This window comes from Notothenia rossii (genome assembly GCF_949606895.1).
Source record: "Notothenia rossii genome assembly, chromosome: 3".
NCBI classification, from domain to species: Eukaryota; Metazoa; Chordata; class Actinopteri; order Perciformes; family Nototheniidae; genus Notothenia; species Notothenia rossii.
This window is the reverse complement of record NC_136901.1, coordinates 67,426,252-67,446,986: the sequence shown is the minus strand read 5'-3', so window position 1 is coordinate 67,446,986 and position 20,735 is coordinate 67,426,252. Positions and strand designations below refer to the sequence as shown.

General features: G+C 42.4%; 1 protein-coding gene across 1 annotated transcript; it reads right to left on the bottom strand.

Moving 5' to 3' along the window:
* Positions 1-375: 375 nt before the first annotated feature.
* On the bottom strand, positions 376-20,623 carry LOC307033412 (sodium/hydrogen exchanger 2-like). Its single transcript, XM_079671878.1, has 13 exons — positions 20,241-20,623; positions 19,430-19,652; positions 18,173-18,413; positions 17,845-18,095; positions 4,248-4,465; positions 3,951-4,147; positions 3,748-3,837; positions 3,070-3,140; positions 2,734-2,871; positions 2,243-2,339; positions 2,029-2,142; positions 1,570-1,633; positions 376-580 (listed from the first exon to the last, which is right to left on the bottom strand). Exons 1-13 carry the CDS (start codon positions 20,491-20,493, stop codon positions 384-386), a joined length of 2,154 nt encoding a protein of 717 aa, XP_079528004.1. The 5' UTR covers positions 20,494-20,623; the 3' UTR covers positions 376-383.
* Positions 20,624-20,735: the final 112 nt, after the last annotated feature.

The following is a 20,735-nucleotide window of genomic DNA, read 5'->3' as shown; positions in this document are numbered from 1 at the left end:
GAAACAAGAAGAGGCAGGATTGGTTTGTGCATGTGCTTATAATGTAGACAGCCAGTATGAGCCAAGGTATTTCTAAGGTAGTTGTTAACCTTTAAGTGCAACTTTGAAAACAAATTAGACAAAAGATGCAAATGACCCACAAACCTCTGACAAAGGTGTTCATGAGGTGAGAGCTTAGAAGGATTTGTTTTAGCTTAAAATGATAAAACCAAGAATTATTCGCTGCATTTTAAAAGTTTTAATGTGAAGGTATCCATGAAAATGCTAAACCTTTTATCAACCTTTAAATCCCACAACTCTATGGATAAATACATATGAGATAATTATCACTTTATGGAGCCATTTTGATCCATTTTAAATGTCTTCTTTGTCACATTCTGCCTTCATGGCTGCTTCTCGCTCTCCAAAACAAAGCTGAGTTGTTTGATCGCGGCTCTCTCCGCAGGGGCTTCATGATGTTCTGGAGAGATCTGCTCCTCTCTGAAAGCTTCAGAGTCCGGATCCACTCGTCCTCTGGTCTGAGCTGAAGCTGCTGGGACTGATGCGTCCAGCAGGACAGGCCTTGGGCTCATGGAGCACACTTCAAAAGAGGAGAGCTGCAGTGTAAGAGAATGCTATAGATGTCAAGGTCAAAGGTCAGGAGGTGGAGTGAGACAAGGGACAATATCATGAGTTTTCTATATTTGAAGCCAGTGTTTCGTTAATGAATACTGACAGCATTAGAGAAGACAAAGGCCTGGGTCAGCAAAACTGTTTATTGATTAGGGCTTAAACATATTGGGAAAATAGGCTATGAATATATTAATATAATGTATAAAGTTATAAATATAACGACAGCGATTTTACTTTGGATAAAGAATTAAAGTGTAATCAGTTCTATTTTTCTGCTGCTTGACAATACTGCCAAAACAACAACTTGTTTGTTGAATTAAAACAAATATTTAAGGAGATTATTTGTACAACATCTTTTTGGAAGAAATTGAAGTGAAATCAAAATAAGGGATGGCTTATTTAAAATTGCTGATTGTACTCCTCTCTTTAGACAAACAAAATAAAAGATTGGCATCTTTAATGTTTTTATTGCTTACATTAATAATGCAATGATGATATCCAAAAAATATATATTATGCAGCCCTAATATGTTAATATATAATATGTTGTAATAATACATCACTTTATTAAAAAAAACTTTCTGTCAGCCATTTACTTGTTTTCCCATTTATAGTTCCCATAGCGGTAACCTAGATTCACACACACACACACACACACACACACACACACACACACACACACACACACACACACACACACACACACACACACACACACACACACACACACACACACACACACACACACACACACACACACACACACACACACACACACACACACACACACACACACACACACACACACACACACACACACACACACAAACATTTGAAACATAAAAACATTCATATCATTGGGACCTTAGTCTGGAACAGAGTACTGAAACCTGAAGGGAAAACATAGCATATTTTTGTCTGATATTTGTTTTTGTAGATTTATATGTAACAAACGTACCTGTGTGGGACCTGCTGAGTCCTGCTCTCCCTCTGCGTGAGCCGTTAAACTCTCCATCCTCCCCCTGTCACAACAGAGCAAAACAGGCAATGAAAGTACACCATAAAAAAACCTGGAGGTTTTAACTAAATCTGTCTGTTGAATTAAATGGGCCTTAATGGAGCGTATTGATAATTTTCCTCGAGTAAAATGGTTTTCATGAATAATGGATACATGTCACTGTCTTTCTTTAATCTTTCTTTCTCAAGTGATTCATAAAGAAATACAATAGCAAACAATATGTAGTTGGCTTTAAAGGATCTCTGTAAACTATTCTGGGACATTAGTAAGGATTCAATCATTTATGTTTTTCAATTGACTACATCTTACGTGACTTTTGAATGGTGATAGTAACTTGATTTGCTGAAATGTTCACTTGCTTTAAGAAAAATTATATTTGTGTTTTCATGGATACAGTACCTGAGTGTTGTACGTGCATCTTTCTCCCAGACTCTGGTGTCTGTGGAGAGGCTTCCTCGCTCGACCCATGGTGGCGTCCTGGTGCAAAGTGTGTCTGCTGTAGGCCGGTCTCTGCTGGAGGGACCACACAAGCACACACCAACAGCAGATGAATAGCACATACCTATAGTGCATGTTCAGTTAATTCTTCATCGAACCAAAGCTGTGAATTTACCATGTTATTGAAGTGTTGAAGGTTTCTTGAGAGAATACGCCGGATGCTCTCCACCTCCTCGGGCAAGAGGGGGCGGCTGTGGGAGCGGTGGTCCACTCTAAAAGGGAGCAGTGATTATTAAGATCCATTTAGCCAAAAACTGTGTTGAGATAACCGATATTTCATCAATGTTCAGTGCCATGAAGTAAGAATGTGCCATGAAGTAAGAAAAAAGCTATGGTGGAAATTATGTTAACGTTCACTTTCAAACTGCTTTTCGTCTTTTTGTTTACTTTTACAGAGTTGTGTTCTCTGTATTTTATATTTCTATGTTATTTGTAATAATGTGTAACGTTGCTGCCTTCTTGGCCAGGTCAGCATTGTAAATGAGATCATGGTTTTGACTCTTCTCAGTTTTTATGCCCCCACTCTTTAATGAAATCCCTAAGATTAAGGGATCCCTAAGCCTTATACAAGAGACTCTGACATAAAGTAAAAACATGTTTTCTCACACTGGCGGGGGGGCCTCCTCATCTCCCCTCTGCTCCCTTCTCTCCAGCTCCTGGTAAACTCTGAGGATGCTGGAGTGGGCCTGGTGATCGTCACGGATCAGGAAACGACGAAGATACTTCTTATTGAACTGCTCAAACCTCACAAACACACATAAAGTACATGTCAGTCGTCACTTGACATTATTAGTTGTCCTTTCAGTAGGAAATGGTCAGGAACTTTTGCATAAGGTATTTGCTGCCACCTATTGACCATACCAGGTCTTCAATAATATAACTTTAGGAGAAACACCTGCCACACATAAACTGTAAAGTCAATGTAAAACAAGAAAAACGAACTTGTCTTTCCAGTAGTGCTGCCCCCAGTAACCAACCACATCCTCTATTCCTGCCAGAAGGTGGTCAATGAGCTGAAAGGACACAATCATTTAAAGTTCATTCATTTACATTTTGCCTATTACGTAATTGTTCATTGATTATTTTAAAGTAGGTTTTCATTCATGCATGCTGCATATCTATTAAGAAAGTATTGTCAAAGGTTCTGAAATATAACTATCTATGCGTATCTATCATTATTTTTGGTGTTCACAGATAAAGGGGCGCATTCTTTTTTACTAAAAATATGAATCAACTGTAGTTCATTGTTGTTGCACCTTTACTTAGAACATGGATAAATGTTCACTATACGATGACACTAAACAATCATGCTTTATTTAATTAGGTAGTTAATATGCTTTGATATCAACATTGTCTGACAGCATGATTCTCAAAGCAAGAAAAGTATTACAGTGAAGGTCTGAAGCTAATTGGTGCACACTTTTAAATGTAATTATAACTAATTGTTACAATTACTTACACTGTAGTTTGTAATTATCTGGATTTTATGCAGACCTATTTGCGTGCGAAGGAAAAAATACCAAATCATTATTTTGGTGCAACCTTTAAAAGTGTATACTGTCTACCTTGCAGACAATGCTGAAGGCCCACCATATTGCCATAGATGATGTAATTCCTCACCCTGCTGTGGATCTCCTCACTGACTGTATTTAGACCTCTCTTCTTCCTCTTCACATCCAGCAACTCCACTAGAGGTTTAATAGTCATCCCCTGTAAAGCAGACAAAACCAAACTCAACAAATATACAAAAAAGTACTCAATGTAACCAAAAAGAAAAAGAAAAAAATAACCATGTTTTTTCTGAAGTGACATAGTTCTCACACCTGTACAAAGACAGTGAAGAGGATGACCACGATGGTAGTTGTGATGAAGAGTCTCTTCTTTGGGAAGTCATCGATCAGGAAGACGAGAGAGAAGCAGATCGCCCCTCTCATGCCTCCATAGGCAATGATGAACTGATCTCTAAATGTCACAGTGTTCCTCCGGAGCTTGTTCACCACAGCGGTCAGCAGGAGAACACCTTCAGAGGAAATGAAATGTGTCGGTTCTTTATTTTGACAACTGTTTATCAAGCTTTGGCGAGAAACAGCACATACAAAGTCAAATATTTTTAAAGCTACCTGAGGCCCTCCAGACGAGGCAGAGCAGCAGCGTGGAGCAGACAAAGGGCCAGCTCCACATGTGGACATCCTGTATTGTGGACACGCCGAGGAAGATGAAGATGAGGGTCTCACTCACACTGCTCCACATCTTCAGGAAGTACTGGATGCTGGTGTTGCTGCGCTCGGACACATTAGCCTCCACATACTGCTTCATGGTCACAGCGCAGGTCACAATGCTGCAGAAGGGGAAAACAATGTAAAACATAATCAGAATTACCAAGCACCCATTTGGCTCAGTGCGTTGTTTATATACACTGGTAAGCTGTGGAAGGCACAAAATTGTTGGGAGAATGGGTCAAAATGACTTTGGTCTTTTACCCAGAATATCGATGTTTGTATCCCGTAGCGTAGAATAACCAAAAGTCAACATGAAAACATATCTTGAGTAGGTGAGCAAACTAATGTTTCATAAGTACTTAACTCAGCCAATGTGGATCACTTTACTTACGTATTTTATTTAGGTAACGTCACAAATAGAACCTTAACCCTCAACCTAACCCTTATAACCAAAACTTGATCTTTTTTAAACCTTACCAAGTAGTTTTGTTTCAATTCACATTGTTAACCAACTGTTTGAAATTACAACCCTTTCACAAGTTACGGGAAGATGAAGTTTGCCATTTTAGTTGCTGATAACATGTTAACTCTCAATGAATATAAGAAAGCACTGCGTAAAGCGAGAGCAGCTTACTACTCTTCATTAATAGATGAGAATAAGAATAATGCAAGATTTCTTTTCAGCACTGTAGCCAGGCTGACAGAGAGCCACAGCTCGACTGAGCCTTCTATTCCCATAGCACTCAGTAGTAATGATTTTATGTGCTTTTTTAACGATAAAATTGTTACTCTTAGAAACAAAATCAATGACCTCTTGCCTTTGACCAGAATAGTATTATCAACAGCTCCCGGAAACGTAAGTTCTAATATTACACTAGATAGTAAACTAGAATGCTTTTCAGCCATAAACCTTGAACAATTAAATTCAATGATTCTCTCTTCTAAACCATCAACGTGTATCTTAGACCCGATTCCAACTAAGCTGTTAAAAGAAGTTTTTCCATTAATTAGCACTTCTTTATTAAATATTATGAATATTTCTTTATTACCAGGCTATGTTCCACAATCATTCAACGTAGCAGTGATAAAACCGCTTCTTAAAAAGCACAACCTCGATCCAGAGGTTTTAGCCAACTATAGACCTATTTCTAATCTTCCGTTCCTCTCAAAAATTCTTGAGAAAGCAGTCGCAAAACAGCTGTATGATTACTTAAAAAACTATGATTTATTTGAAGATTTTCAGTCTGGCTTTAGAACACATCATAGCACAGAGACAGCTCTGGTTAAAGTCACAAATGACATTCTAATAGCCTCAGACAAGGGACTTGTCTCTATTCTTGTCTTGCTCGATCTTAGTGCTGCATTTGATACTATCGACCATGATATCCTATTGCAAAGACTAGAGCACTTAGTTGGCATACAGGGAACTGCTTTAGGCTGGTTTAGGTCCTATCTATCTGAACGCTCTCAGTTTGTACGTGTCAACAATGAATCTTCCATGCAAACCAAAGTTAGCCATGGAGTGCCACAGGGCTCAGTGCTTGGACCTATTTTGTTCACACTATATATGCTTCCGTTAGGCAATATTATAAGGAATCATTCTGTAAACTTTCATTGTTATGCGGATGATACTCAACTATATTTATCAATCAAGCCTGATGAAATTAATCATCTAAATAAAATTCAAGACTGCCTCAAGGACTTAAAAACGTGGATGACCTTACATTTTTTGATGTTAAACACGACCAAAACTGAAGTTATTGTACTTGGCCCGAAGAATCTACGAAACAAATTATCTAAAGATATACTAACTATGGATGGCATTAATTTGGCCTCCAGTGAGACTGTAAGGAATCTTGGTGTTATATTTGATCAGGATTTATCCTTTAACACCCACATAAAATCAATTTCAAGGACCGCCTACTTCCATCTACGTAACATTGCAAAAATCAGGCATATCTTGCCTCAAAACGATGCAGAGAAACTAGTCCATGCATTTGTTACTTCAAGGCTGGATTATTGTAACTCCTTATTATCAGGGTGTACCAAGAACAAGAAGTCAGTCAAGTCGCTTCAGCTGATTCAAAATGCTGCAGCTCGTGTACTAACCAGAGTTAGGAAAAGGGACCACATTACTCCTGTTCTGGCTGCCTTACACTGGCTCCCTATAGAACACAGGATAGAATTTAAAATTCTTCTTCTCGCCTACAAAGCCCTTAATGGGCAGGCGCCATCTTACCTTAAAGAGCCTGTGACACGAACCCAACAACTGTTGTGCAATGAAATAGTGGGCTACTAGTAATCTCGAACCGTCAGTTTAAAAAAGAAAAAGCGATACCGTTCCGATAAATATCAATAATTTCGAACATCGCGGGAAAATTCCTTCGACTCATTTTGAGGTTTTGGGGGAAGCCGGAAGTGACGTCAATGCGGGAACGCTTCACTGTGCGGCGAGAGAGCCAAACACGGACAAAGTGTGTTGTCATGCGTAGAAATGGTGAATTACTGAGTTTAGGCACGTTAATAACGTTTTAATGAAGTTGACTACAGTATACTCATATTTGTCAGTGCTTTCATGTCAATTCGGCGAACAAAAACATAAATGATCGTGGTGAAGATGATGATTAAATTAGGATTAAAAATCGGTAGTGAGAGCTGCTGAATTTCCTCCCGTCGGATGTGATATAAAAACAAATTGATTATTTTTGTAAACTCAAGTGGATGAAACTACATTTATTAGTGCTTTCATGTCAATTCGGCGAACATATGATACATTAAATGATCGTGAGGCTGATGATTTAAAAATATTTTGTTTGAGCCGGTCTGCATTTCCTGATGAGAAAACAAACCTTAGCTTTTTGTAGTTGCAGTCAGTGGTGTAGTGGGCGTTGGACGCGGGGGTACGCCGTACCCCCACTTATTTGAAGCATGATTTCTTTTTTTAATAGTCTAATACCTCTAAAATCATTGCCAGTGTTATCAGTTGCAAGTGTGTGTTTGTTGTAATAATGACGAAAACATAATAGGCAGATTTCACAGTAATTATAAGAGAAACGTAGCTCAAGCATTTATGCAACTTGATTTGAAGCGTGTGTGTGTGAGGGGCAGAACTGTGTGTGTAGGGTGACCAGGTGTCCCGCACTGTGCGGGACTGCACACACAGCATTTTTATTATTTGTCCCGCGTCCCACACATTGAGACTATGTCACGCATTTGAGTGATAGTCGCGCAGAAAGGCCGGATCGGTTCGCTGACAGCCGGCACCGCCCTTTATTATTATATTGTCTAAACGGCATCATGTAAGTTGCGCTGACAGGCGACACAGAGGTCCCCAAGCCCCCTGCCCCCTCCTCCCCCGTTGACAGTTCACGAGCGCGTCCATAGTGTCTCCCGTCCACCCACCACCCCGTCCACCCAGTAAAAACATCCCCACTACACCACTGGTTGTAGTAGTAGGCCTACACCAACATGGATTAAACGTGTGTTTTTTTTACCACAATGTTGGGGAAATTAATGGATAAAATGCACGGATTATTATTATTATTATTATTATTATTATTATTATTATTATTCCCACCCCGATGGGACACTAGGTCCACCGTTTCCCCGCAGCGAGGCTCCCCCCGTTGACAGTTTACGTGGGCTGGGCTGGGTGCAGTGGCGGACTGGCCATCGGGACGAATCCCGATGGGCCGGTACCGAAGTGGGCCGGTCGGATAAGTCACTAGCACATCCCCCACTCCCCCCGTTGACAATTTACTAGTGGTACCGAAGTGGGCCGGTCGAGAGTCCCGGGCTGATTTGTAGTCCCAGTCCACCACTGGCTACATGACCGTATGATCGCACATATTGACGCACCTAATTCCTAAACTTCTAACAGATACAAAATACACCGATCCTTCAGCCTCATATGAGCTCTCAGACACGTTCAAAATTAAACTGTCATCGCTGTCTGAGCTTGCTGCTGTGTGCGCCATCGTGCGTTTACATGCAGATGCTGGGATCCTGAACGGTGCAGCTGGAGCGCTGTGCCCGCATTGACGTCACCCATAATTTGGCGGGACTTGAAGAATCCCCGAGAAGATCCAGGAAATGGTCAACATTGAAGGGCAGATTAATGGTTATCAAAGTACAAATATCCAAAATCAGTTCAGTAACGGTTTTTAAGGGGACAATATTTACTCAAATTGATGGGTTTGGATGATGGGGGAAAATCGTGTCACAGGCTCTTTAAAGAACTCATTATACCCTACTGTCCTACTAGGGCATTGCGTTCCAAGAATTTAGGGTTGTTGGCTGTTCCTAGAGTCTCTAAAAGTACAGTGGGAGCCAGAGCCTTTTCTTATCAAGCTCCACTTTTGTGGAATCAGCTTCCAGTTTGTGTTTGGGCGGCAGACACCCTATCCGTTTTTAAGAGTGCGCTTAAGACCTTCCTTTTTGATAAAGCTTATAGTTAGGGCTGATTAGATTCAGCCCCTAGTTTTGCTGATATAGGCTTAGTTTGTCGGGGGACATCTTACTTCTTCCTTCTCTCTGTCTATACCTGTGTACTCTCATGTTCCGATTAACCCAGCTTCCCCAAATGTCTTTCTTTTTGGTGTCTATATATGCCGGGATCCGGAGTCATGAATGATCCTGCGGTCCTGTGTCCTGGATCTTGAGTCGTGGCTGTGGTCCTGGATAATAAGTCCTGGATGGATATCCTCGTGGATTCATCTTCCTGTTATACACACGTGTAATAGATATAAGTCATGGTTGATGACCTTCCGGGTCTGTCCAGCAGAGGGCGCGTGTTGCTTGCCGCGGGTGCATAATACATAAGACTTGAAGCAAGCTAACATCGTCTCTGTTTCCTTTGTCTTATATTTTCCCCATATTAGGTGAGTTCATCCGTGAGAAACGTTATATATGTAGACTGACTGTGTATAATATTAATGTGAATAGTGATAGTTGTTAGAGGTATTTTTGGAGGGTTTCTCTAGGTTCTGTAATTGTTGTAGCTGTGTATGCTAGCTTTGCGAGCGCCGTTAGCTATGCTAGCACAGCTAGCTATGATAGTGTAGTTTAGCTCCAAGAAGGGGAGTTTGGGTGTTAATTTGGATATGTATGTTTGTACTGTGCATTTAAAAAGTGACATTTTGTGTGTTAAATTGGATGTATGTTTGCAGTACGCGCATTGTTAGTGGTTGTTTTATATCAAGAATCCATGTTCTGTATTATACAGCGTGCTATGTGTACCATGTTGTTGGCGGGCATAATACATAAGACTTGAAGCAAGCTAACATCGTCTCTGTTTCCTTTGTCTTATATTTTCCCCATATTAGGGGCATAACATTTGGAGGCGCTGCTGGGAGATTTGATTTGAGGACCATCCCTGAGTTGTTAGTGGAATCCTCTGATCAATCATCCCCTTAAACAACCCAGTCATCGGAGAAAGGAGCTTGGAAAGGCAGTCGAGGTCGTTTTCAGACAACGTTGGTAACCTGCATCCTGAAGTGTGAAAAGTCACCACTAGGGAGCAGCAAAAAAACCTAATTAAGTAAGATAAACCCTCATTTGCTGTTTCTGCCCACTTCTCTGATACAATGGAGGCTGAATTGGAGAAGCTGCAGCTGGACATTACAGGTGCATTGTATACACTGACTGTAGAACAACTGATTAAAGTGTGCAATGAACTGGAGATTTCAGGACCGGATAATGTGCATGTGACTGGTAAATCTCGCAGTCAATTAATTTCTCATGTCACAGAGCATAATGAACGTGAAGAAATGGCCGAGCTAGAGGATGAAGGCATGTCCGAACTTCTTAATGTGCAGGATATCATAGACAAAGCCAAAATTACAACAAATGTACATGACAGTGTCAAAAGGGAAGATCTCCAGAAGGAGGTAGAGGCACTAAGGTTGTCATTACAAGAAAAAGAAAATGCAATGCATGACCTAATGAACACAAGCATGAACCACCCTACCGGGTTCAGCCCCCCAGAAAGAAATCTGGCCCAAGTACTCCCCAGTAGTTCTATGTGGCGCAAAGATCTTAAGATCGCAGGCCAAATAGGCGAGCCAGGACAAAAGGATAGGCTCACATTTTCTAGTCTGGCCAGACAAATTGAAAATGGCTTTAGTAAGGGCTACCCAGAGTCAGAGATCATTGATGCTGTAATCCGTGCCATCACACCAGGCCTGCAGTTACGGAGTTACCTTGAAGGGAAGGAAAACCTTACACTGCCTGCCCTTCACCGAATTCTCAGGTCTCATTACCAGGAGAAAGGTGCCACAGAGTTATACAAACAACTCACCTCTGAGGTTCAGAGTAGTAAAGAAACGCCTCAAAACTTCCTGATTAGAACTATGGACATGAGACAGAAAATCCTGTTTGCTTCTCAAGAAGCCGAGTCAAACCTAAAATATGACCCAGCACTAGTCCAGAGTCTCTTCATGCATACTGTCCTGACTGGTCTACAGAATGACAATATTAAAAGTGACCTGCAGCCTCTCCTCATGCAGATAAGTACTTCGGATGAGCTGCTGCTGGAGAAAGTGAACATTGCGTACACCAATGAAAAAGAGAGACAGGATAAAAAGAAACTTGCTGCCCCATCACGAGTAACAAATGTGAATACAGTCAAGTCCACTGAAGTTCCGGTGGAAATGAAAAGCACCAGCCAGCAAAACACAGTTACTCTGCCCACTGATCTGCTGTCAGAAATCAAAGGAATGCGCTCTGACATGGTGCTGTTGCAAGCCCTGAGAGCTGAGGTCTCCCAAATCAGAGAAACGATCCAAACGGCCACATCTGCACCCCCACAGCATCCCTCACCAAGCAGAGAACCAGCTAATATTTCCGCCCCTTATCCTGTGTTTTCACCCCAACAACCCTCTCCCTATAGGGCTGAATTCAATGCCAACAGCGTGTACCACCAGCAGCCACCAGCAGCAGTGCAGGAGTACCGACCGGCATTCCACCCGGCACGAGTAAGAGAAACGGCTCAGTTTCAACAAGGGTATGCACCGCAGCGATACTACCCAGCACCACGCCCCCGACCTAGGTGTGTTTCCTGTACTCATGCAGGCGAAGAGTACTGTCAGCATTGCTTTAGGTGTGGAAGTAGTGAACATTTCAGAGCAGGTTGTAAGGCACAGAGGGTAGAGGGACCCACTAGGCGGAGCCCTTTAAACTAAGAGGGGTTGCTCCCATGGGACATGCAGCAACCGGCCACACAGATAAGTCCCAATCTTGTGCAAATTGCAATGAAGAGAAAAAGAGTAGGGAACTACAATACTGTTCAACTTGCAAAATTACACTGTATTGTTCTAAAGAATGTCAGGAGAACCATTGGCCTGCACACAAAAGGCATTGTAAGACATACACATGTTCAGGTATTAAGAAAGCGACACAGTCACATGACAAATCCAAGCACAAACAAAATATTGCAAAAGAAAAAACAGCTACTGTGAGAGAGTTAGTAGGGAAAAAGTGCCTCATCAGGTGTTTCCTACACGAACAGAAAACTCAGGCCCTCTGGGATACAGGCTCACAAATGTGTGCTATAGATGAGGTATGGAAAGAAAGCCATCTAACTGATGTACCGCTAAGAGATGTAGCAGAGCTAATTGACCCTATAGACTCTTTACAAATTGAAGCGGCCAATGGTACAGAAATGCCATATGTTGGTTGGCTTGAAGTGTCCTTTAAACTTACTGCAAGTGATACCGAGTTGCTAATACCCATGCTAGTGCTAAAAGGTAACCAACAGCAGTGTCCCATTATTGGCTTTAATGTCATTGAGCACCTTGTGATAGCCAGTCAGCCAGGCCAGAAAAGACATGGGGATAAAGAGAAGCTTGTACAGGCAGTAAAAATGGCCTTTCCTCATCTTCGAAAAAACAAAGCAAAAGCCTTTATTAATGCTGTGAGTGTAGGACAGACATGTGACTATAACGTAAGAACAGCAAATGAGAGAGTTAGTGTGCCTAAACGTAACTCCATTCAACTCAAGTGTCGAGTACAGGCTCCATTTTTCAAAGAGGATAAAACTCTGGTTTTTGAGCCAAATGAGAACCCACAATGGCCTGAAGGATTAGAGTTTTGTGATACTCTTGTGTCCGTGAAGGCAGATACAGTCCCAAGAATTATTGTTAGTGTGCAAAACACAACAAATCATGACATTACGATGGCAGCAAGAACTATTATTGGAACTGTACAGTCAGTCAGATCAGTATATCCTGCAAACATATTTAAAACAGACCAAAAACCTGCTGCATCAATCCACCATGTCAACGCCCAGATCTCCAGTGAAAGCCCCCCTGTGCATGAGCAGTGGGATCCTCCTGTGGATTTGACTCACCTTGATGAACACCAGAGACAAATAGTCAGTCAGATGCTAAGAGAAGAATCAGACTCATTTTCCAAGTCTGATGACGACATAGGCTGTGTGGAAAACTTGCAAATGAAGATTTCACTACAAGATTCTGAGCCAGTGTCAAGAGCCTACCGCTCTGTTCCAAAACCCTTATACAAGGAGATGAAAGATTACTTACTGGACTTGATAGCACAAGGGTGGGTTGAAAAGTCCATGTCTTCCTACTCCTCTCCAATCGTCTGCGTAAGAAAAAAGGACGGAACTCTACGTTTATGTATTGACTACAGGGAGCTCAACAGGAAAACCCACTCAGATCGCCATCCCATCCCCAGAGTACAGGACATTATGGATAACCTGGGAGGAAACACACTCTTTTCACTGCTGGACCAGGGTAAGGCATACCACCAGGGTTTCATGGCCAAAGACAGTAGACACCTAACAGCCTTTGTGACCCCCTGGGGCCTTTATGAGTGGGTACGAATCCCTTTTGGACTCATGAATGCCCCTGCAGCATTCCAGCGCTGCATGGAAGAGTGCTTGGAGGGCTTAAGGGATGAAATATGTGTGCCATATCTTGATGATGTTCTTGTGTTTAGCAGGACATTTGAGGATCATATCAATGCTGTTAGAAGGGTGCTGCAACGGCTGAGGGAGCATGGGATAAAACTAAAGCCCAGAAAGTGTGACCTGTTTAAAACACAAGTACGTTACCTTGGAAGAATTGTGTCTGCTGAGGGAAATAGAGTGGACCCTGCCGATACTGCTGCAGTAACGGCCCTGAAAAACAAACACCCAGGAACTATCGGTGAGTTAAGAGCAATAATGGGACTATTAAGTTATTACAGGCAGTATATCAAAGATTTTTCACGTATTGCCTGTCCCTTGTATGACCTGCTTAAAGCACCTACAGAAACTGAAATGCTGAAAAAAAACGAAAACAAAAAGAAACAGTAGAGGAGTTTCATCCAACACACCCATCAAATGGACTGACATGCATCAGTTAATATTGGAACAGTTGATAGACTGTCTCTCGCAGCCTCCTGTTCTAGGTTTCCCAGAGTTTTCACAGCCATTTGTCCTCCATACCGATGCTTCCAACCAGGGATTGGGGGCAGTATTGTACCAAAAGCAAAATGGAAAGCTTCGTGTGATTTCTTATGGTTCACGTACTTTAACAACAGCAGAGAAAAATTACAATCTACACTCAGGCAAATTAGAGTTTCTTGCCCTCAAATGGGCAATCACAGAAAAATTCCGTGATTACCTATACTATGCACCATTCTTCACCGTCTACAGTGACAATAACCCACTTACATATGTACTGTCCACTGCCAAACTGAATGCAACAGGTTGTCGATGGGTAGCAGAACTGGCAGACTTCCATTTCATAATTAAATACCGTCCTGGTAAGGAAAACATTGATGCTGACAGTCTGTCCAGAATGCCTTTGGACGTGGAAGTATTCATGGATGAGTGTACAGAGGAAATGTCATATGATGTGATTGGAGCAGCTACACAAGCAGTGGAGAACCAGGATGAATCCAGTGTGTCATGGTCCATGGGTGTCTCATTAAGTTGTGCAACATTAACTGTAGACGCATCCATCATTCCATTGACAATAGGACAGATCAAACATGACCAAAGAAATGATCCCAATGTTGGAGCAGTGATTCAGTACAAGCTGGCAGAAAAGAAGCCATCAGGCTCAGAACTCAAACAACTCAGTTCACAAATCTTATGTCTGCTAAGAGAGTGGGACAAGTTGGAGATGAATGAGAGTGGAGTGTTGTACAGGAAAACTTCAAACAGAACACAGCTTGTGCTTCCAGAAAAGCACAAAAGTACAGTATTAAAGGAGCTCCATGATGAAATGGGCCATCAAGGTGCAGACAGGACTACATCTTTGGTACGGGACCGGTTTTACTGGCCCTACATGCAACGAGAAATCGAAGATTATGTCATGAGGAGATGTGTGTGCCTCAAGCACAAGAAACCAAGCCGTCAGACAAGAGCGCCACTGACGAACATTGTCACCACTCAACCGTTTGAGCTTGTCTCAATTGATTTCTTGCACCTTGACAAATGTAAGGGTGGTTATGAATATATTCTTGTAATTGTTGACCACTTTACACGTTTTGCCCAGGCCTACGCCACGACTTCCAAATCAGGAAAAACAGTTGCAGAAAAAATCTTTAACGACTATGTGCTGAGATTCGGCTTTCCGACAAGAATACACCATGATCAGGGTGGTGAATTTGAAAACCAATTGTTCACACAATTGAAAAAGTACTGTGGAGTTGCTGGGTCGAGAACCACTCCCTACCACCCACAAGGAAACGGACAGGTCGAGCGGTTTAACCGAACATTACTCCAGATGTTAAAGACCCTCACAGAGAGACAAAAGACTAACTGGAAAGACTCACTAAATAAACTGATTTACTCCTACAACTGTACTCGTAGTGATGTAACAGGTTCCTCACCCTTCAACCTGTTGTACGGACGCTCTCCACGGTTGCCAGTTGATATGCTGTTCGACTTGACCGTGGAGCAAGGGGACAGTAATCATCATCGTTACATGGAAAAGTGGAGGCAGGGCATGGAGGAGGCATACGAGATCACAAGAGAAAATGCTCACAAAGCTGCTATGAGAAGCAAGACACATTATGGCAGTAAGGTGAGAAGCTCAGTATTACAGCCTGGTGATCGTGTATTAATCAGGAACATGACACCTCGCGGTGGTCCTGGCAAACTGAGAAATCACTGGGAAGATGCTATTCACACAGTTGTGCGTCAAGTGAGTCAAGATATCCCTGTTTATGAACTCAGACCTGAGAGAGGGACAGGGAGATCAAGGGTTTTACATCGTAATCTTCTCCTCCCATGTGACAACCTGCCGCTGGAAACTCAAGTACAGCCACGTGCAAAGAGAAAGAGTGTGGAGAGAAATGAGGAAGCGGAGCAAACAGGGGAGGAGGAAGAGGATGATGAGTATTATCTAGCACCACTTAAGCAGCAATCAAATCCATGCCCACCTGAGACAGTGAATCCTGCGTGCACTAGTACACCTGTGGAGCTTGAATGCATACACTCTGAGGAAAACCTGTCAGCTGAGCCAGAGAAAGAACAAGAAATGGCACACGAAGTTGGGTACTTGCCGGAGGGGGAGGACAGCTACGTTGAGGACAGCTATGTTGAGGATCTACCTGTGGAGAATGACAGCTACGTTGAAAACAGCTGCGTTGAGGATCTACCTGTGGAGAATGACAGCTACGTTGAGGATCTACCTGTGGAGAATGCTGTCCCATCACCTGCTCAAAGTGACCCCAGTAGTAAGGAGCTTCAAGGGCATCGACGACAATGCAGACGACCAAAGGTCTTCACATATGATAGGCTTGGCTCACCAGCCTGCTACAACATAAAAGCACCACCTCTGCATACAAACTTAAAGGTGCCATGGACACACACTGTACCGCCATACCACTTTCAGCAGTACTATGGATATGAGGGTAGTGACATTGCACACCATTGAACTGAGTAAATGCACATACATTACACTCAAAGAACACATAAAAAGGAAAATGGACGGCAGAGGTCACATTCAAAGTGATTGTTGACATGAGATACATTTATGGGCTGTGTTTTCACACAATATATCATTACATGACACTGTTACAGTCAATCATATCTCACTCACCTGTTTTAAAGGAGTGTAGTTCACTTGGACATGCTGCACAGGCAGAACTGTTAACAAGGTAGCAACGGACTATGTTGAAACTATGTGTGACAAAGGAGGTCAAAAACAAATGTATGAAAAGAGTTCCAGACTGTAACATTGCACTTTATAGGTAAATGTACTAAACATGTTTAGCCTGAAATAATGCATATTCGAGACCGTTTCTTCTGGCCACATATGCAGCAAGAAGTAGAGCACTCACACACACAACATACATTCAGGGACTGTAAAAAACAAAAACAAACGGAGAGCTTGTGAACATATGTTTGTCATACAATGATGGACTTTCTACTAAGCCAAGGGCTTAAATGTGTAAATTGAGTGTGTGCACTTTTGCCAGACTGAACAGTGAGCGTGGTATGTGTTTAATAAATGTTATAGATGTTGCTGACATGTAGGCATAATATTGTGGATTAGAATGTCGGGACGACATCTGTTTTGAAGGGGAGTGTGTAATAGATATAAGTCATGGTTGATGACCTTCCGGGTCTGTCCAGCAGAGGGCGCGTGTTGCTTGCCGCGGGTGCATAATACATAAGACTTGAAGCAAGCTAACATCGTCTCTGTTTCCTTTGTCTTATATTTTCCCCATATTAGGTGAGTTCATCCGTGAGAAACGTTATATATGTAGACTGACTGTGTATAATATTAATGTGAATAGGGATAGTTGTTAGAGGTATTTTTGGAGGGTTTCTCTAGGTTCTGTAATTGTTGTAGCTGTGTATGCTAGCTTTGCGAGCGCCGTTAGCTATGCTAGCACAGCTAGCTATGATAGTGTAGTTTAGCTCCAAGAAGGGGAGTTTGGGTGTTAATTTGGATATGTATGTTTGTACTGTGCATTTAAAAAGTGACATTTTGTGTGTTAAATTGGATGTATGTTTGCAGTACGCGCATTGTTAGTGGTTGTTTTATATCAAGAATCCATGTTCTGTATTATACAGCGTGCTATGTGTACCATGTTGTTGGCGGGCATAATACATAAGACTTGAAGCAAGCTAACATCGTCTCTGTTTCCTTTGTCTTATATTTTCCCCATATTAGGGGCATAACACATGCATTTCCAAACATTTGGACTACCTATGTTGCAAATGTATTATCTTTTCAATTTACACACGGCATCTATTGCACGTCTATCCGTCCTGGGAGAGGGATCCCTCCTCTGTTGCTCTCCCTGAGGTTTCTCCCATTTTTCCCTTTAAACTGTGGGTTTTCTCTGGAAGTTTTTCCTTGTACGATGTGAGGGTCTAAGGACAGAGGGTGTCGTATTGTCATACTGATATTCTGTACAAACTGTGAAGTCCACTGAGACAAATGTAACATTTGTGATATTGGGCTATATAAATAAACATTGATTGATTGATTGATTAACTGGTGACAAAAGGTTAATACTTGGCAGCACTCACGCCATGATTCCAGAGAGGTGAAGCATCTCCGAGGTCAGGTAGGACAAATATGAGTAGAGGAAAACAAAGAGCGGGGCGATGACCTGGGCTCTGGAGGTGAACCGTGAGGTGAGGGCTGCCAGCAAGCCGAAGAAGAGGCCTACGAACAGTCCACCCAGGCCCACCAATAAAACCCTGCACCCCCCCAGAAACACATCCACCCCAGACACTGCCGGCAGACGTAGGAAGGATTCAAACAGCTTGTAGAGCACCTGATAGGAAGAGACATGTTTTACTTTACAGAATAAGATATGTTTTGAGACCACCTGGTGACCACTCCTGCCCTCACCACAGTAACAGCGTCGTTGAGCAGCGACTCTCCGAACACCAAGATGTGAAGCTGTTCGTTAACATGCATCTCGTGGAAGACAGAGAGCACGGCCACGGGGTCGACGGCAGCAATCAGAGAGCCGAACAGCAGACAGTGGAGCAGAGACACGTCGCCCAGAGAGCTCTGGGCCAGCAGACACACACCGTACAGAGACAGGCCGATGCCCAACACGTTCCAGAGGGTTCCCAGAACCGCATACCTGGAGACACATCAGCAGCTTTACAGGAAACAGGAACGATACTGCTTGGCAAACTCAAAACAATGATGAGACAAAGAAAAACACTCCTGAGCTGAAACTTCTGGGCGAAAGTAGCTCAGTTTGTAGGGACTGGTCTTGAGAACTGGAGGGTTGTTGGTGCAAGTCCCAGAAACACGAACAAGTACCGGGTGTGGAATGGTACTTTGAGATGTGCCAGTTTTGCTCCTGGGCACTGTACATTGTTTGATAATTAAAGAGTAATTCATTCCATTCTTCCATTTCCTATTCTCACTATTACTACATTTCCATTGAATGGTACGGCACGACTCAACTGAACTGAACTTTCTTTGGTTTTCTATTAGCAATAGTAGTGGCCCCAAAAGCAATAGTACGACCTCTTTAGAGGCTCCCAGAGAGTTTAGGAAATACTTAAGGTTGGTGTTGAAACACTGCAGACCACTGAATGGTCAGAGAGAATCATCAGTAGCGTGAAGACTACATGCTCAAACCCACAGATCTTTTGACAAGCTAATGTCAATAGCGACCACAATTTTCTTAAAGTCAAATCCAGCTAAATGTCAACGTAAGTAAAATTAGTCATACACACTGTACTCTCCTCTTCTCTACTCGACTTCCATCATTGGATATGTTGCTATGGTATTTATAGGTGCAAAATACTGTGTAATGCCTTGTTATCAAGAAGTATTGCTAACAACAGCTAACAGTAGCTAACTTTGCTAGAATTTGAGTCACAAACTTTTCTCATTTGCACTCGAATGCTTTCAACTTGGTTGTGAGGTAGGCCCTAGCTTCAACTTTCTTCTTCTGAAGTGTACAATCCAATTTTTTATTTTAACGTCTACACCCATTTTGGGGCAATTTACCCAATTATCTTTGAAAATCCTCAAATTTCTCTACTCCATAATGTGTTAACAAGTGTTTTACATATTTCAAACAAAGAACAACAACCATACTCACAAACATAAACAAATTGAAAACATTGACCGTGTACCAACCAGAGGATGGTGCCAAGATTCTCAAAGAACATCCTCCCTGGCAGGAAGTATCCTGCGTCTAACACAATTGGCGGGAGCAGAAAGAGGAAGAAAGCATCAGCGCTGAGGGTTGGGGGGGCAGAGTGGCGAACGCCATAGATCACTCCTCCAACCAGAAGGCCCACCATGATGAGGAGACAGCTCTCTGGGACCACTGCTGGGACCCGACCTGACCAGTGGAAACCTGGAGGTTAGAGACCGAGAAGGTAAAAGGATGTCATGCTAGTTGGTTTCAACCATATTGTGGATTTTGGAGCTGCAATAATTGTTCTTTCATTACTCTGACTGAAAGCACAAACGTCCAGCTACACCAAAAACTATTAAACATTATATAATTAGCGCACACAGCAAGATAATAATGGGATGCTAGTATCTCCTAAATATGAAGACAATATATTTAATTGTAGAAAGACATTTTTGAATAGGGATACTTTTCAGAGTTATTGTCAGAAAATCCTTAATTTCAATTAAAAAAACACATGACAGTATGAGTATTTCCTTTGTACCTTTATATTATAAAAATAAGAGATTTAAACAATGATTATGATATTGGCCAACCACTCGGATTACTCAAAAGGTAGTTGATGGAAACTTAAATATTACTGTTGCTGCATTCCATTATTTATTTATTTACTTTTAAAAAGTTTGATAATCATAAGTAGTGAATGTTGTTGTGATATTTGCACTGCCTCGTTTAACTTCATCCCACCACCCTTAAAGCTTCTCTTGGCTTTTCACAGACTGTATTAGCTGAAGAGCAATTGAAGCTTACCCAGCTTGGCCAGCGAGGCCAGCATGATCCACAACACGATTTCAAAGGGAGCCTGCACATGGTGATAGTCTACGCTGAAAACCCTTAGAGCCATGGGAAGATCCACAGACGGGCTGCCATCGCTGCTGTTTAAGCCCAGCGAGGAGGGCAGGTTTTGGGGCTGCAGAGGCTCAGCTCCGGGAGTCAGGGCCAAACATGCGGGCCAAAGCAGACAGGCAGAAAGCAGAGGAGAGAGAGTCCACAGGGCAGCCATCCTGCAGCCATGCTGGGACAACAGGAGAGAGAGACCGGGAGAGAATAGGCAGGGGTTATGGAGATAAAGGGAGGGCAAGCACAACACACACTCACATGTACACCCACACACAAAACAACCTAAACCCAACTCATGCAGTCACTAATGTGCACAGGAATCCCTGAGCTAGCAATGATAGCCAACCATCAGCACAGAGCTAAACACACATGCATAAACACACAAACACACACACACACACACAC

Excerpts from the sequence above, each read along its gene's own strand:
- LOC307033412 (XM_079671878.1), bottom strand. The coding sequence starts at position 20,493 with ATGGCTGCCCTGTGGACTCTCTCTCCTCTGCTTTCTGCCTGTCTGCTT. Across the intron at positions 4,466-17,844 it reads CACCTCTCTGGAATCATGGC|CATTGTGACCTGCGCTGTGA; the intron begins GTGAGTGCTGCC and ends CCCCTTCTGCAG. Across the intron at positions 3,141-3,747 it reads GTGAGGAGATCCACAGCAGG|CTCATTGACCACCTTCTGGC; the intron begins GTGAGGAATTAC and ends GTGTCCTTTCAG.